This window comes from Arachis ipaensis, chromosome B4 (assembly GCF_059453495.1).
Source record: "Arachis ipaensis isolate K30076 ecotype BB chromosome B4, ASM5945349v1, whole genome shotgun sequence".
Taxonomy (NCBI): Eukaryota; Viridiplantae; Streptophyta; class Magnoliopsida; order Fabales; family Fabaceae; genus Arachis; species Arachis ipaensis.
The window spans coordinates 4,450,306-4,477,139 of record NC_142439.1 but is presented as its reverse complement, the minus strand read 5'-3'; the positions used below and the strand labels follow the sequence as shown (position 1 = coordinate 4,477,139).

The window sequence follows — 26,834 nt, the reverse complement described above, 5'->3', positions numbered from 1 at the left end:
CTCATATAAATGATTATTAGTTTTTTATTGACGAAGAGAATGTGAAGAAGACGCTGATTAAATAAATGACAATTTATGTAGTGTTTTTTGTGTTGTTTCTTTTCTTCTCCCCCTGTTACCTACCAAAAATTAGGTGCTTCCAAAGCTGAAAGTTTATATTCGGGTAGAATAGCTACGATGCGTGGCGTGTGTGATTGTTATGTATGTTAGTCAAAGGTCGGTTTAGGTAAATATTTTCGTATAAACATAACTATATATTCAATTCATTTTTGCAAGTATATATATAAATACATGGAGAAAACGTATAAAAAACTAAAAGGATAGTAGGAGGAAAGTTCTTCAATGTTCGTTCGTGCATGTTCCAAATAGGAAAAGTCTAGGGGCCAGCAGTTTTGTTGAATTTTGGCCAGCATGTAGTCAGCAGAGAAAGGTGAGTCATTGGATGAAATCTCACACTAATCTCATACCATTAGATCATCATTGATGGCTATTTGATGGCTACCAATCACAAAAGTTGCTGGCCCCTAGCATTGCTCTTCTAAATATTATGGAACCAAATATATACCATATCAATCCCCGAGTTGTTATAATTAATAACCAATGTAAAAGGGATTAACCTAATGAATAGAAATGAAAAAAAAATATATATTTTGTAAATTCACAATAACAGTATATTTTATTCATTTGTATGATATACTATATTTATGAAATTCTCCTTATTTCTTATTATGATTATAATCATATTTAAATTTAAATGAGTTATTAAACATGAATTTCGAAATAAATTAAAAAAGGTAAAAATTCAAGTGCAATCGACTTCACATGAAGTTGATAGTTGAGAGCTATTGGATAAAAATTTAGTCAAATCAGTTAAATCACCTAACGGCTCTCAACTATCAATTTCACGTGAAGTCGACTGTAATTGAATTTTTACCGTAAAAAAAAAAAAGGGAAAAATCTTAACCTAATAGCATATGTATTATATATACACACTGAAAAAGAAATTAATTTAGGAGCCAAATTAAGTTTCTACATTTAAATTTAAGACTAAATTGGATAGCTAAAAATTTGGTGTTAGCAAATTTCAATTTTTACTCTTTGAAAAACATATCATTAAATTATGTTATTTATAAATTATTTCAAATATATCATTTGATGGAACTATTGCAAGTAATATTTATATTATCTAATATTGTTTAAAAAATATAAAATTAAACTAAATTTTGATTATTGATGAATAAATAACCATTTATACCCATAAAAGATGAAAACGCTGACATATGTACTCACATTAGATCGAAACTAAACTTGTATCTGCGCAAGATGCCCTCCGTGTGACAAAAGTACTCTGTCTTTAGAGGGTTGGGGTGCCACGTAGGGTACTTTTGTTATACGGATGGCATCTTGCGTGGGTACAAGTTTAGTTTCGATCTAGTGTGGGTACATATGTCAGCGTTTTCATCTTTTATGGGTACAAATGGTCATTTATTCGATTATTGATTAAATTATGTTCCTATCTTAGAGCTTGTTTGGGTGAATTTCTAAGAAAAGATCTTTTTTCGAGTTATCTTTTTTTAAAAGATCTTATAAAAAAGTAAAAGTAATTTTATGTTTGGGTATTTCATGCAAAAAGATCTTTTTATCTATCAATTATGTTTGGGTATAATAAGTTAAATAATAAATTTCATTTTCCACCAAAATTTTTCTCTTTATCATAGTATTATTTTCGGTTCAAATCATTTAAGAAAGATCTTTCTGCCTTCCATTTATTTACAAAGGAAGAAAGAAAAGAATACTAATCCCCCACTAATACCTTTGACTAATGTTGGTTTAAATTGGAAAGATTTGGTTTGATATTGACTACTAGCTATTATTAAATCATTACAAGAAAAATGGTATGTCGCCACACTTTTTTTGCTACGCTTTAAAAGTGTAGTTGTATGTCCACTTTTTAGCACACTTTAAAAGCGTGGCTATAGGGTTATACATACGGCCACGCTTAAAAATATGACAATAAATAAAAGCGTGACAAAAAAGCGTGCCAATAGATCGAGAAAAACGTGGCAATAGAATAATCGACACACTTTTAGATATGACCCTTTTAAAAGCGTGTTGGTAGTTCAAAAAACGTAGCAAAAAGCTATCATTATGCTTTTTTCAAATTTTCATCACGCTTTAAAAATGTAGCAAAATCGTAGTTTTCTTGTAGTGAATTCATGAGATGCTTTAAACTTTTTAATTTGTAGCTCAATGTATGCTTGAGTGAGCCTATACCACTCATTCTTTTGAACATTTTTTTAAGTTTAAACTTAAACTCTCTTATTATGATTCCCAAAATAAGCCAAACCCACTCATGCTACTTACTTTCTATTTATATATCTCTCTGTTGTAATCAACTCCTAAAGTCAAGGTGCTTTTATCACACATTTAGTTATTTTGATTTTCTTTGCTCCTAAATGTGCATTTGAAAGGGGCATTTTCTCCATCGCCTAAATTTCTTGGCTGCTAGGGCGTGTCAAGATTGTGGCATTGTCTTAGAAGGTAAAGGTGAAGGTGAAGATACAACACCTGAAACATATTTTTGAGTCTAGTAAATAATAATAACATTTTTGGTAATGACAAACATGATTTTAGTTGGGTTGAAAGTCCAAAAGTGTTTTGATGATTCAGTGTTGCAGACCCAAATATTATTGAACAGCCCAAACAGAAGAAACCAAGTATCTAAGCCGTAGCTACTTGGACCAAGCCTCTAGTCCAGCCCATTGCCATTCTTGAAAGGAAGAACATCTTCCTGCTAATGGTGCTATGTTGCTTCGGGTAAAGCACAAAGGAGAAATACGGTTTCACTTTTTCACTAAGCATCAAAGAAGAAAAAGGTGTTTTACTTTTTCATCAAGCACCAAATCAGAAGAAAGAAAAGCGAATCAAAGAAGCTATGTCAAATCAAAATTAACATGCACAAATTAGGTATTATCATAAGAGAAAAGGTAAATTATTTCTATTAACATACAAGTCAATTATTTTCTGATTTCTCTTTTCCTCTGCACAACTATTTTGAGTAATATGAAGAAAGTGATGGCTACTTTACTCTACTGTGGATTAATGACTAATATTGAAACTTAGGGTCAAAGCACAAGGTTAATGGTTTTGATTTATCAAACCCATTGAGGATCTGTTATCAATGAAGCTGCTTTGCCTAACTCTAATTCTAAATTCTTGATTTTTTAGTCTGATGGAAGAAAAAAAAGGAACCTTAGCGAGCTCAAGATTCAAGATGCTGACTTTGTAAAGAAGCCCTAGGTGGGAATACAGAACTCAATACAAAAAGAAAAATCATCTTCAGTTTTGCTCAAGGAGAGAAAACCCAAAATCAGAGAAGAGAGAAACCTCACAAATCAAAATTTGAAGTCTTGGAAGCATTGCACTTACATAAAAGGGATCATTATGTCAAGATGAATAGCTACATTTGAGAGTTCAAAATATGGGTTAAGCTTATAGGGTTTGAGTTGTTCAACATTATCTCCTTCATGGTTTATTATTGAAAATTCTGGATGTTTGTTGTATCTTTCTTTGTTTGTATTCAGTGGTAAAAGGCATAAAAGTGAGACATTGAGAAAAAGCTATTTAGAGAAAAGGCAAAGAGAGGTATTTAGAGAGAAAAACCAAGATTTATGTCATGTATCTTTTGATTATATTTTTGTTTTGTATCATGTACCTGAGAGGTATTCCTTGCTAAGTTGGGTGAGCACTTAGTGGTTGAAAATCTAGGGAGTAAACCTAGTCAAATCTAGCTTGGGTAAAAACTGAGTTTGTCCCAAATAGGATTGGGTTGAATCCTAGAAAAATTTGTGTATGTAATACTTGAAAAGATAGTGAAAATTCCACCATTGTTGTGGTGGAGACTGGATGTAGGTTGCATTGCACGAAGCAGCTGAACCAGGATACATAACTGTGTCATCTTCTTCTTCCCTGTTATAATTCTGTGTTTCAAGAGTTTTGAGACAAAATAAAATTGTCTCCTGCATAATTAATCTCACAGTCTAAACAGAAGCAAAGTTTCATTTTCTAGTTTGAAGGTTTATTAATCAAGATTAAAAGAATGCCATAGATTCCATCCCCTTCTCTAGACCATCAAGAGCCTTCAATTAGTATCAGAGCTTAGTACTCAAGGATCAAGCTTCACAGCTTGGAGGGAAGGTCCAATGGCTAATAACTTGGGTGCAAACTCTGTGGCCTACACTCTTACTGAGGGGGTCAATCAAACAACAGGCTTCCTTTCTTCAACGAAAAGAACTACACCTACTGGAAGGAAAGAATGCGGATCTTTGTTCAATCCACTGACTACAGTATATGGAAAATATTGTGAATGATCCTCAAGTACCTACCAAGACAAGTGCTGAAGGACTGATGACTCCTAAAGAAGAAGCTGAATGGAATGATGAAGACAAGAAGAATGTGGAGTTAAATGCCAAAGCCATCAAAAGATGTACCATGCTATCAGTTTTGAGGAATATTGATTCAGTGACTAACAAAAAGTATAAGGTGATAAAGCAGTTGGTCGCTAAAATCGATCGCTAATTTTAACATTAATGACCGATTTTCGCAAACAACATAAAAAATAAACTGAAAAATTGTTAGTCTCTAAATTAGTGGCTAATGATAAAATTAGCAACCGATTCAGCAACTAACAAAAATATAAGGCCATAAAGTAGTTAGTCGCTAAAATCAATCACTAAATTTGTTATTAGTGACTAATTTAGCAACTAACATAAAAATTGAACTCAATGATATAAATACTCTCAGTTCCAAAATTCAGGTTTCAGTTTCAGAAAAAACACAAGACACACACTATCTCTCTCTCCCGCTCTCGTTCAACCACTCTCACTCTCTTTCTCGCCGCCGCACGCCAATCGCTCGCCGCTCTCTAGCAGATTGCTCGTCGTCGCCGCTCATCGCTCGTATCCTCCATTCGCTCCTCTCCGCTCGCCGCTCGCTCGTTGTCGCTCCTCTCTCCTCGTCGCTGCTCTCTCCTCTCCGATCGTAGTTGATGCGCGAGCATGTTTTCTATATTTTCTTATTATTTTAGATATGAATTATTGAATTTTATTTAGATGCTAGTGTTTGAAGCCTATTTGAATGCTACTTTAAGGCGCATTGTGGTTTTATTTATTTCAGAAAAAATCCAGACGAGTTTGGCAGAATCTGTGCAGAAGAAAAAGAAAAAAATTGATGCTACAAAGCTAGCGCCAAACGCCGCTAGCTAGCGTTTGGCGCCAAGTGCCTTGTAACGTGTACAAGCCCTCTATGAAGTTGAGGCCAAACGCCACGACCTGGCATTTAGTGCGAGATGCTTCGTAAATTGTGCCAAAGTCACACGCTAGTGGCGCTAAACGCGCAGCTGAACGTTAAGTGTTAGGAAGACAGTAAACCTACAACCCTTCTCTGCCCCAACGGCGTTAAACGCCGAGCCTGGTGTTTAGCGTCAGTAGCGCGTATATATATATATTCATGCCTATAAGCCACATTCGGCCTGCTTTTTTTCTTTCTTTATATATATATAATGGCATATATATACATATATGTATATATAATGGCCTTCGGCAAACTTTTTTTTTTCTTTTTTTTTTTTCGAATAATAATAATAATAACAATAATAATAATAATAATAATAATAATAATAACAATAATAATAGTAATAATAATAATAATTAAAATTCTTTTATTTTTTTCGAAATATTCCATTATAATAAAAATTATTTAGAAAGTCTAATAGATTTTAAATTCAAAGTATCATAAAATTTAATTTAATTACTTTTTGGAAAAATGATTTTTTTTAAATAAAATTCTCAATAAATATAATAAATTGTAAATCACTTATTATTTAATTTTTAAAAAGTTGGGTTGTTATAGTATAATTCGTCACTGACTTATTGTTAAAAAAATTAATTATATAAAGATGATGTTTTCTGATTTTTTTTTTTGTAATTATGAAAAAGCCAAATACGTAAAGAAAACAAAAATAAAAGTAGAGGAGTGTTAGGGGATCAACAAGTTTTGTAATTTGTAGTGATCAATTAGTTATTATTAATGTTTTTAATCGTGTAAAATTACATCTAATAGTGTAGAATTACTCATTTTTTTGTTGTTGACCAGATTTTAATAAAACTGCTGGCTCCTAGACTTTTTCATAAAAGTATTCATACAATGTGCGTCTTTTCTAATTTAATGTGTTGGATACAAATCTAACATACATGGAGAAATTCTCTATCGCTCTGTCAGCATAGATTTTGAAGAAGAGAACGCACACATTGAAACAGCAAATATATTTATCTCCTCCTTTAATTTCTATTCCTCTAAGAGAGAATCGTCCAATTCTCGATGTATATGAAAAGATAACTAACTGCAGCTTCATCATATCATATTATTTATTTACTAGTACTTGCTTTCTCTTCGTCTGTCTTTGGATTGGTACAATCGCAAGGGTTGAAACCTTTCTGAAGCAACTTCTCAACCTCTTCAAACTGAAGCCCTTTAGTCTCTGGTACCAATAGATAGATGGCAACGAGCCCAATTGTGGAAAACCCAGCAAAGAGGAGAAATGTTCCTGCAGCCCCAAGTGCATGGATAAGTGACAAGAATGTCAAACTCACTATGAGATTAGCACACCAGTTTGAAACTGCTGCTATGCCTCCACACATTCCCCTGAATCTCAATGGGTAAATCTCTGAGTTCAAAACCCAAGGCACTGATCCCATTCCAGGGGAGTAGGCTAGGATATATAGTCCCAACACTATAACTGCAAGCACTCCAATTTTGCTTGGGCATCCATCAGAAAACCACACGCGCTTTTGCTCACCGCACACCGCTCTGACTTCCTTTGTTTCCGCCAGGCATGCTCCCGGAAGATGCTGCATTATGTTCATTGATTATGTTAAGATTAGATTAGACTAATACATAGATATATATAAGTTGAAAGAGATGGAAGTGATGAACTTACATTGCCCCCAGTGCTGGCACAGAAGGCACATTCAGCTTTCAAACATTTCATGCAGTTCCATGAAGAGACATTAGGGGCATCAAGATAAGCCTGGCATGTAGCGTTAGCACCGAAGCTGAGGGTGTCAACGTTGTCAATTGGAGGAGCGGTGGTAGATGCCTGATAGAAAACTCCAGTTAGAGTGAGGAGGCAAACGATGATTGCAATAAGGGATAGGAGCATGAGCTTTCTCCTTCCATATTTATCGATGCAAAGCATGCTGAGGATAGATCCAACGGCGTTGAGACCAGATGTGACGAGGGAGAGTGCAAGTGCGGTAGATTTTGATGCAATGCCGGCAAACTGAACAATGGTTGGGCTGTAATACATGACGGTGTTGATGCCAACGAATTGTTGAGCGACTTGAGCAGTCACGCCTGCATACAATCCTCTTCGAACAGCAACGTTGCTGAAAGCAGCCTTCATTTTCTCTCCAAGAGTTTGACCGATCAACCCTTCCTCTTGCTTCTCTTGTTCTATAGCTTCTCTCATCGCTTTTATCTCCCCTTCAATCTCGTCTGCTCTATAAATCTTTTCCAGGATTTTCCTTGACTCATTTTCTTTCCCCTGGTTGTACAACCACCTCGGTGACTCAGGAAGGGTCAGCATTAAAACGAACTGAACCACCGCCGGAAGTCCAGCCACCCCAAGCATCCAACGCCACGTTCCAGGAGTCTGTATATTATGTTAAATAGTTTAGTCAAATATGTTAAATTACGTAATCTTTTTTAGTTATTATCCGAGTAGATATATACCGTAGTGAATGCGAGGTTGATAAGGTAGGAGAGGAATTGGCCAAAGGTGATGAGGAGACCATTAATACAAACGAGAGCTCCTCTAATGGCAGCTGGAGAGGCTTCTGAGATATAGAGAGGGGAAGTCATGGAAGCTATGCCAACTCCAAAACCAACCAAAATTCTTCCAACGACGAGGACCCAAGGCGCAGGGGCAATAGCCATGACTATTGCACCAAGAAAGAAAACAATATCAGCCCCCAAGATAGAGATCTTACGGCCGAGCATGTCGTTCATCCATCCACCAAGTGCAGCACCAATAATGGCTCCCGCTACAGCCATACTTACAATGACTTCCTGCAACCATAATTTCTTATCAACTTCTACAAAGTCTTCGCGAATGTAAAGCAAGGCTCCGGAGATAACACCGGTATCGTAGCCAAAGAGGAGACCTCCAATTCCGGCCGATAGAGCAAGGCGCATGATGTAAGGGGAACTGGTTGCTCTTTTCCAGAATTCCGTGAACTCTTGCTTACTCGCTGCCTCTGGCCCTCCTTCCATTCTTACTAATCACCTTATTAATTTAATGTCAACTCTATTGATGATTTCTAACTTTCCTCTGCCACTTGCACTCCACGCTGAAAATATTATTATTCCAACCATCATTGTTTATTTATGCATGCAATTAATCTCATGCGTTTCATAACATCATGCAAACTTTCGATCATAAAGTAAAATTTGATCTCAACGATAATTAGTCAATAATATTTATTCTTTCTTATTCCGATCTTAACACCTTCTCAAAAAGATAATTTTTATTGTTCCTAATTAACCATGTAGAGTTGTGATCAGCAACACAAAAACAATTAGGAATATATTCTAACATATCATTATTATTTATTTATATACAAAGGAAAAATACAATCAAAAAAGAATTGAGATAAATTAAACAGATAAGATATGTTACGTACTTGTACTACAGAAAAAAGAAAAAATGAACTTTGTTAAGAAACCACAACACTTTGATGTTAAACTTTCGTAGAAGGTCTCTCAGACCAGTTGTGTGGTATTACGCTCTCTTTTTTCTCGAAGGTTCGAAATTACTGTTGTTGGTTTAAATTCTGTCTTTTCTCTCCTTTTTATATAAATCTTTTCCGTTAGTGGCAGCTAATATATTCATATCTTTAACAAACAACAAGGCACCAAAATCTGTCTATAATAAATAATAAGCAAAGATTACCATATTATATTCAACCATCTTAACCGTCTATTAGTTTTTTTAATCCTATCCAATTTCTTGTTTTTTTCCTTAAAAATTGATCTGTTTTTTCATGTATCTTATCTATAACTAAAGCTAAGTTCTCTAACAAAATAGTAAAATACACGAATTAGAGAGATACAAGAAAAGTTTAACATCAGAGTGTTGTGGTTTCCATAACAATACTCATTTTCTCTCAGCTTTTTTTAGTACAAGTATATAACATGCTTTGTCTGTTTGTCTTAATTCTTTTTTGGATTGTATTTTTTCTTTATATATAAATAAATAATGATGATATGATAGGATATATTTTTAAGTATTTCTAAGTTCATGGTCGCAACTTTATTATATTCAATCCTGTCTTAACCGTATATTAATTTTCTTATTCTTATCCAATTCTGATTTTGTTTTGTTTTGTTTTTGTTTTTTTTGTTAAAATTGATTTGTTTTTTCACGTATCTTATCTATTTATAATCTAAATAAAGTTAAGTTCTCTAACAAAATAATAAAATAAAATAAAAAACAAGAATAAAATAGCTGCTTTTTTTTTGTTTTAACCAATATATAAAAGTCAAATTCTTCAAGTTATGTAATTTTATTATTACTTTATTCGAAAAGACAAATAAAGTTGCACTGGTGATACGCTTCTAAGGAGATCAATATTACTTTAATAATTTGAAAATTTTCAACATTTTAATATATTCAAAATGTATTCTCCCGTCTATAACCAACGGCAAAAGTTAATTAATCAATTCAAAACATGTTTCGAAGTGAATATTTATTTGTTGAGGTGTTCAAAAAAAATAGTTTGTACTAAATTATAATTTAGTCTCTAATATTTTCTAAGATAAATTATTAGTTTTTATTAAAAGAAATTGATAGAGGGTAACAATATATGTATCTCAAAAATTGTCGATACGATGATGTGTTTTAAAGAGGTTATGCTCCAAGTAACCATGATATTAAGGAGAGAATATAGAAGAGAAGAGAAGGGTAAAATGCTATTCCAATTAGCATCATAGTAAATATATCACTCCCTTATATTTTTATCTTTTACCTTCATTTGTTACATCTCAATATTTTCTAGATCCTCATTTTTATGTATATATGTAACAAACAAAAATATGTATAAATGTAAGAAAGTCACTGCAACAGCCCCATATATAGATGTATGTACCAATAATTTCTTATATAGTCATAGTTTTTTGAGGTCATATTATATATTCTCACCACAAAACTGATTTGAGAGACCTTCTGCGATTCATTCCACCGACGACAAATCATTGCAGGTCACCAAACACATCGTTTTACTAAAGTGAGTTACTATTGGATTAAATCCGATAGTAAATGATGCACCAATTTAATATATTTTTTCTCAAAAAATTACCGGCAGATTTATCATCGAAAAACAAAATCTGCCAATAATTAAAAAATCTTACGAATTCGACGTGGTTACCGTCGATAAATCCAACGGTACTCAACATTTTTCTTGTAGTATTTTCTGCCTTTTGCACTTTTTTCACAAATCTATATTATTTTTCGTTTTCTTAATCAATGCGCAAAGGAGCGTATATATGATTGGTTATATAATTAAGTTCAATTAATCATATAAATAAATGCTAATATATTTTCGTATTAATTATTTTAATGATTCCAAAATTCTAAAAACTTATTTTGACGTAAATATTTTTTCAAACAGACAAAATGTCAAATTTTATAATTATTATTGAAAAGAAATCTATATTTTAAAATATTATTAATATAAATATACAAATTTACTTTTAAATATGAAAAAATATTCAATTAATTTTTTTCATCTTTACCATATTTGAGTCGGTGCAAAATTCAGTTGATTTATTTATTGCTAAATACTCGTTTATCATTACTGTAACTAGAATTGTAAAATATAATTAATTAAAATTGTTTTTCCTCGCTTCTTTTATTAATAGTTAAGAATGGTAGATAAAAAAAAGAAAGAAATTCTGGTTAGAGAAAAGGCAAAGAGAGGTATTTGGAGAGAAAAACCAAGATTTATGTCATGTATCTTTTGATTATATTTTTGTTTTGTATCATGTACCTGAGAGGTATTCCTTGCTAAGTTGGGTGAGCACTTAGTGGTTGAAAATCTAGGGAGTAAACCTAGTCAAATCTAGCTTGGGTAAAAACTGAGTTTGTCCCAAATAGGATTGGGTTGAATCCTAGAAAAATTTGTGTATGTAATACTTGAAAAGATAGTGAAAATTCCACCATTGTTGTGGTGGAGACTGGATGTAGGTTGCATTGCACAAAGCAGCTGAACCAGAATACATAACTGTGTCATCTTCTTCTTCTCTGTTATAATTCTGTGTTTCAAGAGTTTTGAGACAAAATAAAATTGTCTCCTGCATAATTAATCTCGCAGTCTAAACAGAAGTAAAGTTTCATTTTCTAGTTTGAAGGTTTATTAATCAAGATTAAAAGAATGCCATAGATTCCACCCCCTTCTCTAGGCCATCAAGAGCCTTCAATTGGTATAAGAGCTTAGTACTCAAGGATCAAGCTTCACAGCTTGGAGGGAAGGTCTAATGGCTAATAACTTGGGTGCAAACTCTGTGGCCTACACTCTTACTGAGGGGGTCAATCAAACAACAGGCTTCCTTTTTTCAACGAAAAGAACTACATCTACTGGAAGGAAAGAATGCAGATCTTTGTTCAATCCACTGACTACAGTATATGGAAAATTATTGTAAATGATCCTCAAGTACCTACCAAGACAAGTGCTGAAGGACTGATGACTCCTAAAGAAGAAGCTGAATGGAATGATGAAGACAAGAAGAATGTGGAATTAAATGCCAAAGCCATCAAAAGATGTACTGTGCTATCAGTTTTGAGGAATATTGATTCAGCGACTAACAAAAAGTATAAGGTGATAAAGCAGTTGGTCGCTAAAATCGATCGCTAATTTTAACATTAACGACCGATTTTCGCAAACAACATAAAAAATAAACTGAAAAATTGTTAGTCTCTAAATTAGTGGCTAATGATAAAATTAGCAACCGATTCAGCAACTAACAAAAATATAAGGTCATAAAGTAGCTAGCCGCTAAAATCAATCACTAAATTTGTTATTAGTGACTAATTTAGCGACCAACATAAAAATTGAACTCAATGATATAAATACTCTCAGTTCCAAAATTCAGGTTTCAGTTTCAGAAAAAACACAAGACACACACTATCTCTCTCTCCCGCTCTCGTTCAACCACTCTCACTCTCTTTCTCGCCGCCGCACGCCAATCGCTCGCCGCTCTCTAGCAGATTGCTCGTCGTCGCCGCTCATCGCTCGTATCCTCCATTCGCTCCTCTCCGCTCGCCGCTCGCTCGTTGTCGCTCCTCTCTCCTCGTCGCTCCTCTCTCCTCGTCGCTGCTCTCTCCTCTCCGATCGTCGTTGATGCGCGAGCATGTTTTCTATATTTTCTTATTATTTTAGATATGAATTATTGAGTTTTATTTAGATGCTAGTGTTTGAAGCCTATTTGGATACTACTTTAAGGCGCATTGTGGTTTTATTTATTTCAGAAAAAATCCAGTCGAGTTTGGCAGAATCTATGCAGAAGAAAAAGAAAAAAATTGTTGCTGCAAAGCTAGCGCCAAACGCCGCTACCTAGCGTTTGGCACCAAGTGCCTTGTAACGCGTGCAAGCCCTCTATGAAGTTGACGCCAAACACCACGACCTGGCGTTTAGTGCCAGATGCTTCGTAAATTGTGCCAAAGCCACACGCTAGTGGCGCTAAACGCCCAGCTGAACGTTAAGTGTCAGGAAGACAGTAAACCTACAACCCTTCTCTGCCCCAGCAGCGTTAAACGCCGAATCTGGTGTTTAGCGTCAGTAGCGCGTATATATATAAATATATATATATATATTCATGCCTATAAGCCACATTCGGCCTGCTTTTTTTCTTTCTTTACTATATATATATATAATGGCATATATGTATATATAATGGCCTTCGGCAACTTTTTTTTTCTTTTTTTTTTGAATAATAATAATAATAACAATAATAATAGTAATAATAATAATAATTAAAATTCTTTTATTTTTTTCGAAATATTTCATTATAATAAAAATTATTTAGAAAGTCTAATAGATTTTAAATTCAAAGTATCTTAAAATTTAATTTAATTACTTTTAGGAAAAATGACTTTTTTAAATAAAATTCTCAATAAATATAATAAATTATAAATCACTTATTATTTAATTTTTAAAAAGTTGGGTTGTTATAGTATAATTCGTCACTGACTTATTGTAAAAAAAAATTAATTATATAAAGATGATGTTTTCTGATTTTTTTTTTGTAATTATGAAAAAGCCAAATACGTAAAGAAAACAATAATAAAAGTAGAGGAGTGTTAGGGGATCAACAAGTTTTGTAATTTGTAGTGATCAATTAGCTATTATTAATGTTTTTAATCGTGTAAAATTACATCTAATAGTGTAGAATTATTCATTTTTTTGTTGTTGACCATATTTTAATAAAATTGCTGGCTCCTTAGACTTTTTCATAAAAGTATTCATACAACGTGCGTCTTTTCTAATTTAATGTGTTGGATACAAATCTAACATACATGGAGAAATTCTCTATCACTCTGTCAGCATAGATTTTGAAGAAGAGAACGCACACATTGAAACAGCAAATATATTTATCTACTCCTTTAATTTCTATTCCTCTAAGAGAGAATCGTCCAATTCTCGATGTATATGAAAAGATAACTAACTGCAGCTTCATCATATCATATTATTTATTTACTAGTACTTGCTTTCTCTTCGTCTGTCTTTGGATTGGTACAATCGCAAGGGTTGAAACCTTTCTGAAGCAACTTCTCAACCTCTTCAAACTGAAGCCCTTTGGTCTCTGGTACCAATAGATAGATGGCAACGAGCCCAATTGTGGAAAACCCAGCAAAGAGGAGAAATGTTCCTGCAGCCCCAAGTGCATGGATAAGTGACAAGAATGTCAAACTCACTATGAGATTAGCACACCAGTTTGAAACTGCTGCTATGCCTCCACACATTCCCCTGAATCTCAATGGGTAAATCTCTGAGTTCAAAACCCAAGGCACTGATCCCATTCCAGGGGAGTAGGCTAGGATATATAGTCCCAACACTATAACTGCAAGCACTCCAATTTTGCTTGGGCATCCATCAGAAAACCACACGCGCTTTTGCTCACCGCACACCGCTCTGACTTCCTTTGTTTCCGCCAGGCATGCTCCCGGAAGATGCTGCATTATGTTCATTGATTATGTTAAGATTAGATTAGACTAATACATAGATATATATAAGTTGAAAGAGATGGAAGTGATGAACTTACATTGCCCCCAGTGCTGGCACAGAAGGCACATTCAGCTTTCAAACATTTCATGCAGTTCCATGAAGAGACATTAGGGGCATCAAGATAAGCCTGGCATGTAGCGTTAGCACCGAAGCTGAGGGTGTCAACGTTGTCAATTGGAGGAGCGGTTGTAGCTGCCTGATAGAAAACTCCAGTTAGAGTGAGGAGGCAAACGATGATTGCAATAAGGGATAGGAGCATGAGCTTTCTCCTTCCATATTTATCGATGCAAAGCATGCTGAGGATAGATCCAACGGCGTTGAGACCAGATGTGACGAGGGAGAGTGCAAGTGCGGTAGATTTTGATGCAATGCCGGCAAACTGAACAATGGTTGGGCTGTAATACATGACGGTGTTGATGCCAACGAATTGTTGAGCGACTTGAGCAGTCACGCCTGCATACAATCCTCTTCGAACAGCAACGTTGCTGAAAGCAGCCTTCATTTTCTCTCCAAGAGTTTGACCGATCAACCCTTCCTCTTGCTTCTCTTGTTCTATAGCTTCTCTCATCGCTTTTATCTCCCCTTCAATCTCGTCTGCTCTATAAATCTTTTCCAGGATTTTCCTTGACTCATTTTCTTTCCCCTGGTTGTACAACCACCTCGGTGACTCAGGAAGGGTCAGCATTAAAACGAACTGAACCACCGCCGGAAGTCCAGCCACCCCAAGCATCCAACGCCACGTTCCAGGAGTCTGTATATTATGTTAAATAGTTTAGTCAAATATGTTAAATTACGTAATCTTTTTTAGTTATTATCCGAGTAGATATATACCGTAGTGAATGCGAGGTTGATAAGGTAGGAGAGGAACTGGCCAAAGGTGATGAGGAGACCATTAATACAAACGAGAGCTCCTCTAATGGCAGCTGGAGAGGCTTCTGAGATATAGAGAGGGGAAGTCATGGAAGCTATGCCAACTCCAAAACCAACCAAAATTCTTCCAACGACGAGGACCCAAGGCGCAGGGGCAATAGCCATGACTATTGCACCAAGAAAGAAAACAATATCAGCCCCCAAGATAGAGATCTTACGGCCGAGCATGTCGTTCATCCATCCACCAAGTGCAGCACCAATAATGGCTCCCGCTACAGCCATACTTACAATGACTTCCTGCAACCATAATTTCTTATCAACTTCTACAAAGTCTTCGCGAATGTAAAGCAAGGCTCCGGAGATAACACCGGTATCGTAGCCAAAGAGGAGACCTCCAATTCCGGCCGATAGAGCAAGGCGCATGATGTAAGGGGAACTGGTTGCTCTTTTCCAGAATTCCGTGAACTCTTGCTTACTCGCTGCCTCTGGCCCTCCTTCCATTCTTACTAATCACCTTATTAATTTAATGTCAACTCTATTGATGATTTCTAACTTTCCTCTGCCACTTGCACTCCACGCTGAAAATATTATTATTCCAACCATCATTGTTTATTTATGCATGCAATTAATCTCATGCGTTTCATAACATCATGCAAACTTTCGATCATAAAGTAAAATTTGATCTCAACGATAATTAGTCAATAATATTTATTCTTTCTTATTCCGATCTTAACACCTTCTCAAAAAGATAATTTTTATTGTTCCTAATTAACCATGTAGAGTTGTGATCAGCAACACAAAAACAATTAGGAATATATTCTAACATATCATTATTATTTATTTATATACAAAGGAAAAATACAATCAAAAAAGAATTGAGATAAATTAAACAGATAAGATATGTTACGTACTTGTACTACAGAAAAAAGAAAAAATGAACTTTGTTAAGAAACCACAACACTTTGATGTTAAACTTTCGTAGAAGGTCTCTCAGACCAGTTGTGTGGTATTACGCTCTCTTTTTTCTCGAAGGTTCGAAATTACTGTTGTTGGTTTAAATTCTGTCTTTTCTCTCCTTTTTATATAAATCTTTTCCGTTAGTGGCAGCTAATATATTCATATCTTTAACAAACAACAAGGCACCAAAATCTGTCTATAATAAATAATAAGCAAAGATTACCATATTATATTCAACCATCTTAACCGTCTATTAGTTTTTTTAATCCTATCCAATTTCTTGTTTTTTTCCTTAAAAATTGATCTGTTTTTTCATGTATCTTATCTATAACTAAAGCTAAGTTCTCTAACAAAATAGTAAAATACACGAATTAGAGAGATACAAGAAAAGTTTAACATCAGAGTGTTGTGGTTTCCATAACAATACTCATTTTCTCTCAGCTTTTTTTAGTACAAGTATATAACATGCTTTGTCTGTTTGTCTTAATTCTTTTTTGGATTGTATTTTTTCTTTATATATAAATAAATAATGATGATATGATAGGATATATTTTTAAGTATTTCTAAGTTCATGGTCGCAACTTTATTATATTCAATCCTGTCTTAACCGTATATTAATTTTCTTATTCTTATCCAATTCTGATTTTGTTTTGTTTTGTTTTTGTTTTTTTTGTTAAAATTGATTTGTTTTTTCACGTATCTTATCTATTTATAATCTAAATAAAGTTAAGTTCTCTAACAAAATAATAAAATAAAATAAAAAACAAGAATAAAATAGCTGCTTTTTTTTTGTTTTAACCAATATATAAAAGTCAAATTCTTCAAGTTATGTAATTTTATTATTACTTTATTCGAAAAGACAAATAAAGTTGCACTGGTGATACGCTTCTAAGGAGATCAATATTACTTTAATAATTTGAAAATTTTCAACATTTTAATATATTCAAAATGTATTCTCCCGTCTATAACCAACGGCAAAAGTTAATTAATCAATTCAAAACATGTTTCGAAGTGAATATTTATTTGTTGAGGTGTTCAAAAAAAAATAGTTTGTACTAAATTATAATTTAGTCTCTAATATTTTCTAAGATAAATTATTAGTTTTTATTAAAAGAAATTGATAGAGGGTAACAATATATGTATCTCAAAAATTGTCGATACGATGATGTGTTTTAAAGAGGTTATGCTCCAAGTAACCATGATATTAAGGAGAGAATATAGAAGAGAAGAGAAGGGTAAAATGCTATTCCAATTAGCATCATAGTAAATATATCACTCCCTTATATTTTTATCTTTTACCTTCATTTGTTACATCTCAATATTTTCTAGATCCTCATTTTTATGTATATATGTAACAAACAAAAATATGTATAAATGTAAGAAAGTCACTGCAACAGTCCCATATATAGATGTATGTACCAATAATTTCTTATATAGTCATAGTTTTTTGAGGTCATATTATATATTCTCACCACAAAACTGATTTGAGAGACCTTCTGCGATTCATTCCACCGACGACAAATCATTGCAGGTCACCAAACACATCGTTTTACTAAAGTGAGTTACTATTGGATTAAATCCGATAGTAAATGATGCACCAATTTAATATATTTTTTCTCAAAAAATTACCGGCAGATTTATCATCGAAAAACAAAATCTGCCAATAATTAAAAAATCTTACGAATTCGACGTGGTTACCGTCGATAAATCCAACGGTACTCAACATTTTTCTTGTAGTATTTTCTGCCTTTTGCACTTTTTTCACAAATCTATATTATTTTTCGTTTTCTTAATCAATGCGCAAAGGAGCGTATATATGATTGGTTATATAATTAAGTTCAATTAATCATATAAATAAATGCTAATATATTTTCGTATTAATTATTTTAATGATTCCAAAATTCTAAAAACTTATTTTGACGTAAATATTTTTTCAAACAGACAAAATGTCAAATTTTATAATTATTATTGAAAAGAAATCTATATTTTAAAATATTATTAATATAAATATACAAATTTACTTTTAAATATGAAAAAATATTCAATTAATTTTTTTCATCTTTACCATATTTGAGTCGGTGCAAAATTCAGTTGATTTATTTATTGCTAAATACTCGTTTATCATTACTGTAACTAGAATTGTAAAATATAATTAATTAAAATTGTTTTTCCTCGCTTCTTTTATTAATAGTTAAGAATGGTAGATAAAAAAAAAAGAAAGAAATTCTGGTTAGAGAAAAGGCAAAGAGAGGTATTTGGAGAGAAAAACCAAGATTTATGTCATGTATCTTTTGATTATATTTTTGTTTTGTATCATGTACCTGAGAGGTATTCCTTGCTAAGTTGGGTGAGCACTTAGTGGTTGAAAATCTAGGGAGTAAACCTAGTCAAATCTAGCTTGGGTAAAAACTGAGTTTGTCCCAAATAGGATTGGGTTGAATCCTAGAAAAATTTGTGTATGTAATACTTGAAAAGATAGTGAAAATTCCACCATTGTTGTGGTGGAGACTGGATGTAGGTTGCATTGCACAAAGCAGCTGAACCAGAATACATAACTGTGTCATCTTCTTCTTCTCTGTTATAATTCTGTGTTTCAAGAGTTTTGAGACAAAATAAAATTGTCTCCTGCATAATTAATCTCGCAGTCTAAACAGAAGTAAAGTTTCATTTTCTAGTTTGAAGGTTTATTAATCAAGATTAAAAGAATGCCATAGATTCCACCCCCTTCTCTAGGCCATCAAGAGCCTTCAATTGGTATAAGAGCTTAGTACTCAAGGATCAAGCTTCACAGCTTGGAGGGAAGGTCTAATGGCTAATAACTTGGGTGCAAACTCTGTGGCCTACACTCTTACTGAGGGGGTCAATCAAACAACAGGCTTCCTTTTTTCAACGAAAAGAACTACATCTACTGGAAGGAAAGAATGCAGATCTTTGTTCAATCCACTGACTACAGTATATGGAAAATTATTGTAAATGATCCTCAAGTACCTACCAAGACAAGTGCTGAAGGACTGATGACTCCTAAAGAAGAAGCTGAATGGAATGATGAAGACAAGAAGAATGTGGAATTAAATGCCAAAGCCATCAAAAGATGTACTGTGCTATCAGTTTTGAGGAATATTGATTCAGCGACTAACAAAAAGTATAAGGTGATAAAGCAGTTGGTCGCTAAAATCGATCGCTAATTTTAACATTAACGACCGATTTTCGCAAACAACATAAAAAATAAACTGAAAAATTGTTAGTCTCTAAATTAGTGGCTAATGATAAAATTAGCAACCGATTCAGCAACTAACAAAAATATAAGGTCATAAAGTAGCTAGCCGCTAAAATCAATCACTAAATTTGTTATTAGTGACTAATTTAGCGACCAACATAAAAATTGAACTCAATGATATAAATACTCTCAGTTCCAAAATTCAGGTTTCAGTTTCAGAAAAAACACAAGACACACACTATCTCTCTCTCCCGCTCTCGTTCAACCACTCTCACTCTCTTTCTCGCCGCCGCACGCCAATCGCTCGCCGCTCTCTAGCAGATTGCTCGTCGTCGCCGCTCATCGCTCGTATCCTCCATTCGCTCCTCTCCGCTCGCCGCTCGCTCGTTGTCGCTCCTCTCTCCTCGTCGCTCCTCTCTCCTCGTCGCTGCTCTCTCCTCTCCGATCGTCGTTGATGCGCGAGCATGTTTTCTATATTTTCTTATTATTTTAGATATGAATTATTGAGTTTTATTTAGATGCTAGTGTTTGAAGCCTATTTGGATACTACTTTAAGGCGCATTGTGGTTTTATTTATTTCAGAAAAAATCCAGTCGAGTTTGGCAGAATCTATGCAGAAGAAAAAGAAAAAAATTGTTGCTGCAAAGCTAGCGCCAAACGCCGCTACCTAGCGTTTGGCACCAAGTGCCTTGTAACGCATGCAAGCCCTCTATGAAGTTGACGCCAAACACCACGACCTGGCGTTTAGTGCCAGATGCTTCGTAAATTGTGCCAAAGCCACACGCTAGTGGCGCTAAACGCCCAGCTGAACGTTAAGTGTCAGGAAGACAGTAAACCTACAACCCTTCTCTGCCCCAGCGGCGTTAAACGCCGAACCTGGTGTTTAGCGTCAGTAGCACGTATATATATATATATATTCATGCCTATAAGCCACATTCAGCCTGCTTTTTTTCTTTCTTTACTATATATATATATAATGGCATATATGTATATATAATGGCCTTCGGCAACTTTTTTTTTCTTTTTTTTTTGAATAATAATAATAATAACAATAATAATAGTAATAATAATAATAATTAAAATTCTTTTATTTTTTTCGAAATATTTCATTATAATAAAAATTATTTAGAAAGTCTAATAGATTTTAAATTCAAAGTATCTTAAAATTTAATTTAATTACTTTTAGGAAAAATGGTTTTTTTAAATAAAATTCTCAATAAATATAATAAATTGTAAATCACTTATTATTTAATTTTTAAAAAGTTGGGTTGTTATAGTATAATTCGTCACTGACTTATTGTAAAAAAAATTAATTATATAAAGATGATGTTTTCTGATTTTTTTTTGTAATTATGAAAAAGCCAAATACGTAAAGAAAACAAAAATAAAAGTAGAGGAGTGTTAGGGGATCAACAAGTTTTGTAATTTGTAGTGATCAATTAGCTATTATTAATGTTTTTAATCGTGTAAAATTACATCTAATAGTGTAGAATTATTCATTTTTTTGTTGTTGACCATATTTTAATAAAATTGCTGGCTCCTTAGACTTTTTCATAAAAGTATTCATACAACGTGCGTCTTTTCTAATTTAATGTGTTGGATACAAATCTAACATACATGGAGAAATTCTCTATCACTCTGTCAGCATAGATTTTGAAGAAGAGAACGCACACATTGAAACAGCAAATATATTTATCTACTCCTTTAATTTCTATTCCTCTAAGAGAGAATCGTCCAATTCTCGATGTATATGAAAAGATAACTAACTGCAGCTTCATCATATCATATTATTTATTTACTAGTACTTGCTTTCTCTTCGTCTGTCTTTGGATTGGTACAATCGCAAGGGTTGAAACCTTTCTGAAGCAACTTCTCAACCTCTTCAAACTGAAGCCCTTTGGTCTCTGGTACCAATAGATAGATGGCAACGAGCCCAATTGTGGAAAACCCAGCAAAGAGGAGAAATGTTCCTGCAGCCCCAAGTGCATGGATAAGTGACAAGAATGTCAAACTCACTATGAGATTAGCACACCAGTTTGAAACTGCTGCTATGCCTCCACACATTCCCCTGAATCTCAATGGGTAAATCTCTGAGTTCAAAACCCAAGGCACTGATCCCATTCCAGGGGAGTAGGCTAGGATATATAGTCCCAACACTATAACTGCAAGCACTCCAATTTTGCTTGGGCATCCATCAGAAAACCACACGCGCTTTTGCTCACCGCACACCGCTCTGACTTCCTTTGTTTCCGCCAGGCATGCTCCCGGAAGATGCTGCATTATGTTCATTGATTATGTTAAGATTAGATTAGACTAATACATAGATATATATAAGTTGAAAGAGATGGAAGTGATGAACTTACATTGCCCCCAGTGCTGGCACAGAAGGCACATTCAGCTTTCAAACATTTCATGCAGTTCCATGAAGAGACATTAGGGGCATCAAGATAAGCCTGGCATGTAGCGTTAGCACCGAAGCTGAGGGTGTCAACGTTGTCAATTGGAGGAGCGGTTGTAGCTGCCTGATAGAAAACTCCAGTTAGAGTGAGGAGGCAAACGATGATTGCAATAAGGGATAGGAGCATGAGCTTTCTCCTTCCATATTTATCGATGCAAAGCATGCTGAGGATAGATCCAACGGCGTTGAGACCAGATGTGACGAGGGAGAGTGCAAGTGCGGTAGATTTTGATGCAATGCCGGCAAACTGAACAATGGTTGGGCTGTAATACATGACGGTGTTGATGCCAACGAATTGTTGAGCGACTTGAGCAGTCACGCCTGCATACAATCCTCTTCGAACAGCAACGTTGCTGAAAGCAGCCTTCATTTTCTCTCCAAGAGTTTGACCGATCAACCCTTCCTCTTGCTTCTCTTGTTCTATAGCTTCTCTCATCGCTTTTATCTCCCCTTCAATCTCGTCTGCTCTATAAATCTTTTCCAGGATTTTCCTTGACTCATTTTCTTTCCCCTGGTTGTACAACCACCTCGGTGACTCAGGAAGGGTCAGCATTAAAACGAACTGAACCACCGCCGGAAGTCCAGCCACCCCAAGCATCCAACGCCACGTTCCAGGAGTCTGTATATTATGTTAAATAGTTTAGTCAAATATGTTAAATTACGTAATCTTTTTTAGTTATTATCCGAGTAGATATATACCGTAGTGAATGCAAGGTTGATAAGGTAGGAGAGGAACTGGCCAAAGGTGATGAGGAGACCATTAATACAAACGAGAGCTCCTCTAATGGCAGCTGGAGAGGCTTCTGAGATATAGAGAGGGGAAGTCATGGAAGCTATGCCAACTCCAAAACCAACCAAAATTCTTCCAACGACGAGGACCCAAGGCGCAGGGGCAATAGCCATGACTATTGCACCAAGAAAGAAAACAATATCAGCCCCCAAGATAGAGATCTTACGGCCGAGCATGTCGTTCATCCATCCACCAAGTGCAGCACCAATAATGGCTCCCGCTACAGCCATACTTACAATGACTTCCTGCAACCATAATTTCTTATCAACTTCTACAAAGTCTTCGCGAATGTAAAGCAAGGCTCCGGAGATAACACCGGTATCGTAGCCAAAGAGGAGACCTCCAATTCCGGCCGATAGAGCAAGGCGCATGATGTAAGGGGAACTGGTTGCTCTTTTCCAGAATTCCGTGAACTCTTGCTTACTCGCTGCCTCTGGCCCTCCTTCCATTCTTACTAATCACCTTATTAATTTAATGTCAACTCTATTGATGATTTCTAACTTTCCTCTGCCACTTGCACTCCACGCTGAAAATATTATTATTCCAACCATCATTGTTTATTTATGCATGCAATTAATCTCATGCGTTTCATAACATCATGCAAACTTTCGATCATAAAGTAAAATTTGATCTCAACGATAATTAGTCAATAATATTTATTCTTTCTTATTCCGATCTTAACACCTTCTCAAAAAGATAATTTTTATTGTTCCTAATTAACCATGTAGAGTTGTGATCAGCAACACAAAAACAATTAGGAATATATTCTAACATATCATTATTATTTATTTATATACAAAGGAAAAATACAATAAAAAAAGAATTGAGATAAATTAAACAGATAAGATATGTTACGTACTTGTACTACAGAAAAAAGAAAAAATGAACTTTGTTAAGAAACCACAACACTTTGATGTTAAACTTTCGTAGAAGGTCTCTCAGACCAGTTGTGTGGTATTACGCTCTCTTTTTTCTCGAAGGTTCGAAATTACTGTTGTTGGTTTAAATTCTGTCTTTTCTCTCCTTTTTATATAAATCTTTTCCGTTAGTGGCAGCTAATATATTCATATCTTTAACAAACAACAAGGCACCAAAATCTGTCTATAATAAATAATAAGCAAAGATTACCATATTATATTCAACCATCTTAACCGTCTATTAGTTTTTTTAATCCTATCCAATTTCTTGTTTTTTTCCTTAAAAATTGATCTGTTTTTTCATGTATCTTATCTATAACTAAAGTTAAGTTCTCTAACAAAATAGTAAAATACACGAATTAGAGAGATACAAGAAAAGTTTAACATCAGAGTGTTGTGGTTTCCATAACAATACTCATTTTCTCTCAGCTTTTTTTAGTACAAGTATATAACATGCTTTGTCTGTTTGTCTTAATTCTTTTTTGGATTGTATTTTTTCTTTATATATAAATAAATAATGATGATATGATAGGATATATTTTTAAGTATTTCTAAGTTCATGGTCGCAACTTTATTATATTCAATCCTGTCTTAACTGTATATTAATTTTCTTATTCTTATCCAATTCTGATTTTGTTTTGTTTTGTTTTTGTTTTTTTGTTAAAATTGATTTGTTTTTTCACGTATCTTATCTATTTATAATCTAAATAAAGTTAAGTTCTCTAACAAAATAATAAAATAAAATAAAAAACAAGAATAAAATAGCTGCTTTTTTTTTGTTTTAACCAATATATAAAAGTCAAATCCTTCAAGTTATGTAATTTTATTATTACTTTATTCGAAAAGACAAATAAAGTTGCATTGGTGATACGCTTCTAAGGAGATCAATATTACTTTAATAATTTGAAAATTTTCAACATTTTAATATATTCAAAATGTATTCTCCCGTCTATAACCAACGGCAAAAGTTAATTAATCAATTCGAAACATGTTTCGAAGTGAATATTTATTTGTTGAGGTGTTCAAAAAAAAAAATAGTTTGTACTAAATTATAATTTAGTCTCTAATATTTTCTAAGATAAATTATTAGTTTTTAATAAAAGAAATTGATAGAGGGTAACAATATATGTATCTCAAAAATTGTCGATACGATGATGTGTTTTAAAGAGGTTATGCTCCAAGTAACCATGATATTAAGGAGAGAATATAGAAGAGAAGAGAAGGGTAAAATGCTATTCCAATTAGCATCATAGTAAATATATCACTCCCTTATATTTTTATCTTTTACCTTCATTTGTTACATCTCAATATTTTCTAGATCCTCATTTTTATGTATATATGTAACAAACAAAAATATGTATAAATGTAAGAAAGTCACTGCAACAGTCCCATATATAGATGTATGTACCAATAATTTCTTATATAGTCATAGTTTTTTGAGGTCATATTATATATTCTCACCACAAAACTGATTTGAGAGACCTTCTGCGATTCATTCCACCGACGACAAATCATTGCAGGTCACCAAACACATCGTTTTACTAAAGTGAGTTACTATTGGATTAAATCCGATAGTAAATGATGCACCAATTTAATATATTTTTTCTCAAAAAATTACCGGCAGATTTATCATCGAAAAACAAAATCTGCCAATAATTAAAAAATCTTACGAATTCGACGTGGTTACCGTCGATAAATCCAACGGTACTCAACATTTTTCTTGTAGTATTTTCTGCCTTTTGCACTTGTTTCACAAATCTATATTATTTTTCGTTTTCTTAATCAATGCGCAAAGGAGCGTATATATGATTGGTTATATAATTAAGTTCAATTAATCATATAAATAAATGCTAATATATTTTCGTATTAATTATTTTAATGATTCCAAAATTCTAAAAACTTATTTTGACGTAAATATTTTTTCAAACAGACAAAATGTCAAATTTTATAATTATTATTGAAAAGAAATCTATATTTTAAAATATTATTAATATAAATATACAAATTTACTTTTAAATATGAAAAAATATTCAATTAATTTTTTTCATCTTTACCATATTTGAGTCGGTGCAAAATTCAGTTGATTTATTTATTGCTAAATACTCGTTTATCATTACTGTAACTAGAATTGTAAAATATAATTAATTAAAATTGTTTTTCCTCGCTTCTTTTATTAATAGTTAAGAATGGTAGATAAAAAAAAAAGAAAGAAATTCTGGTTAGAGAAAAGGCAAAGAGAGGTATTTGGAGAGAAAAACCAAGATTTATGTCATGTATCTTTTGATTATATTTTTGTTTTGTATCATGTACCTGAGAGGTATTCCTTGCTAAGTTGGGTGAGCACTTAGTGGTTGAAAATCTAGGGAGTAAACCTAGTCAAATCTAGCTTGGGTAAAAACTGAGTTTGTCCCAAATAGGATTGGGTTGAATCCTAGAAAAATTTGTGTATGTAATACTTGAAAAGATAGTGAAAATTCCACCATTGTTGTGGTGGAGACTGGATGTAGGTTGCATTGCACAAAGCAGCTGAACCAGAATACATAACTGTGTCATCTTCTTCTTCTCTGTTATAATTCTGTGTTTCAAGAGTTTTGAGACAAAATAAAATTGTCTCCTGCATAATTAATCTCGCAGTCTAAACAGAAGTAAAGTTTCATTTTCTAGTTTGAAGGTTTATTAATCAAGATTAAAAGAATGCCATAGATTCCACCCCCTTCTCTAGGCCATCAAGAGCCTTCAATTGGTATAAGAGCTTAGTACTCAAGGATCAAGCTTCACAGCTTGGAGGGAAGGTCCAATGGCTAATAACTTGGGTGCAAACTCTGTGGCCTACACTCTTACTGAGGGGGTCAATCAAACAACAGGCTTCATTTCTTCAACGAAAAGAACTACACCTACTGGAAGGAAAGAATGCAGATCTTTGTTCAATCCACTGACTACAGTATATGGAAAATTATTGTAAATGATCCTCAAGTACCTACCAAGACAAGTGCTGAAGGACTGATGACTCCTAAAGAAGAAGCTGAATGGAATGATGAAGACAAGAAGAATGTGGAATTAAATGCCAAAGCCATCAAAAGATGTACTGTGCTATCAGTTTTGAGGAATATTGATTCAGCGACTAACAAAAAGTATAAGGTGATAAAGCAGTTGGTCGCTAAAATCGATCGCTAATTTTAACATTAACGACCGATTTTCGCAAACAACATAAAAAATAAACTGAAAAATTGTTAGTCTCTAAATTAGTGGCTAATGATAAAATTAGCAACCGATTCAGCAACTAACA

General features: G+C 33.7%; 3 protein-coding genes across 3 annotated transcripts; all 3 read right to left on the bottom strand.

Annotated features, from left to right (window-relative positions):
* Positions 1 to 6,425: 6,425 nt before the first annotated feature.
* On the bottom strand, positions 6,426 to 8,331 carry LOC148566520 (inositol transporter 4-like). Its single transcript, XM_088483686.1, has 3 exons — positions 7,792 to 8,331; positions 6,998 to 7,711; positions 6,426 to 6,908 (listed from the first exon to the last, which is right to left on the bottom strand). The coding sequence occupies exons 1-3, from the start codon at positions 8,329 to 8,331 to the stop codon at positions 6,426 to 6,428; spliced, it is 1,737 nt and encodes a 578-aa protein (XP_088339812.1).
* A 5,473-nt stretch (positions 8,332 to 13,804) lies between these two features.
* On the bottom strand, positions 13,805 to 15,710 carry LOC148566519 (inositol transporter 4-like). Its single transcript, XM_088485429.1, has 3 exons — positions 15,171 to 15,710; positions 14,377 to 15,090; positions 13,805 to 14,287 (listed from the first exon to the last, which is right to left on the bottom strand). Exons 1-3 carry the CDS (start codon positions 15,708 to 15,710, stop codon positions 13,805 to 13,807), a joined length of 1,737 nt encoding a protein of 578 aa, XP_088341555.1.
* A 5,464-nt stretch (positions 15,711 to 21,174) lies between these two features.
* Positions 21,175 to 23,080, bottom strand: LOC148566518 (inositol transporter 4-like). The gene is made up of 3 exons (XM_088485430.1): positions 22,541 to 23,080; positions 21,747 to 22,460; positions 21,175 to 21,657 (listed from the first exon to the last, which is right to left on the bottom strand). Exons 1-3 carry the CDS (start codon positions 23,078 to 23,080, stop codon positions 21,175 to 21,177), a joined length of 1,737 nt encoding a protein of 578 aa, XP_088341556.1.
* Between the last annotated feature and the right edge of the window lie 3,754 nt (positions 23,081 to 26,834).

Excerpts from the sequence above, each read along its gene's own strand:
- LOC148566519 (XM_088485429.1), bottom strand. The coding sequence starts at position 15,710 with ATGGAAGGAGGGCCAGAGGCAGCGAGTAAGCAAGAGTTCACGGAATTC. Across the intron at positions 15,091-15,170 it reads TCAACCTCGCATTCACTACG|ACTCCTGGAACGTGGCGTTG; the intron begins GTATATATCTAC and ends CATAATATACAG. Across the intron at positions 14,288-14,376 it reads GTGCCAGCACTGGGGGCAAT|CATCTTCCGGGAGCATGCCT; the intron begins GTAAGTTCATCA and ends AACATAATGCAG.
- LOC148566520 (XM_088483686.1), bottom strand. The coding sequence starts at position 8,331 with ATGGAAGGAGGGCCAGAGGCAGCGAGTAAGCAAGAGTTCACGGAATTC. Across the intron at positions 7,712-7,791 it reads TCAACCTCGCATTCACTACG|ACTCCTGGAACGTGGCGTTG; the intron begins GTATATATCTAC and ends CATAATATACAG. Across the intron at positions 6,909-6,997 it reads GTGCCAGCACTGGGGGCAAT|CATCTTCCGGGAGCATGCCT; the intron begins GTAAGTTCATCA and ends AACATAATGCAG.
- LOC148566518 (XM_088485430.1), bottom strand. The coding sequence starts at position 23,080 with ATGGAAGGAGGGCCAGAGGCAGCGAGTAAGCAAGAGTTCACGGAATTC. Across the intron at positions 22,461-22,540 it reads TCAACCTTGCATTCACTACG|ACTCCTGGAACGTGGCGTTG; the intron begins GTATATATCTAC and ends CATAATATACAG. Across the intron at positions 21,658-21,746 it reads GTGCCAGCACTGGGGGCAAT|CATCTTCCGGGAGCATGCCT; the intron begins GTAAGTTCATCA and ends AACATAATGCAG.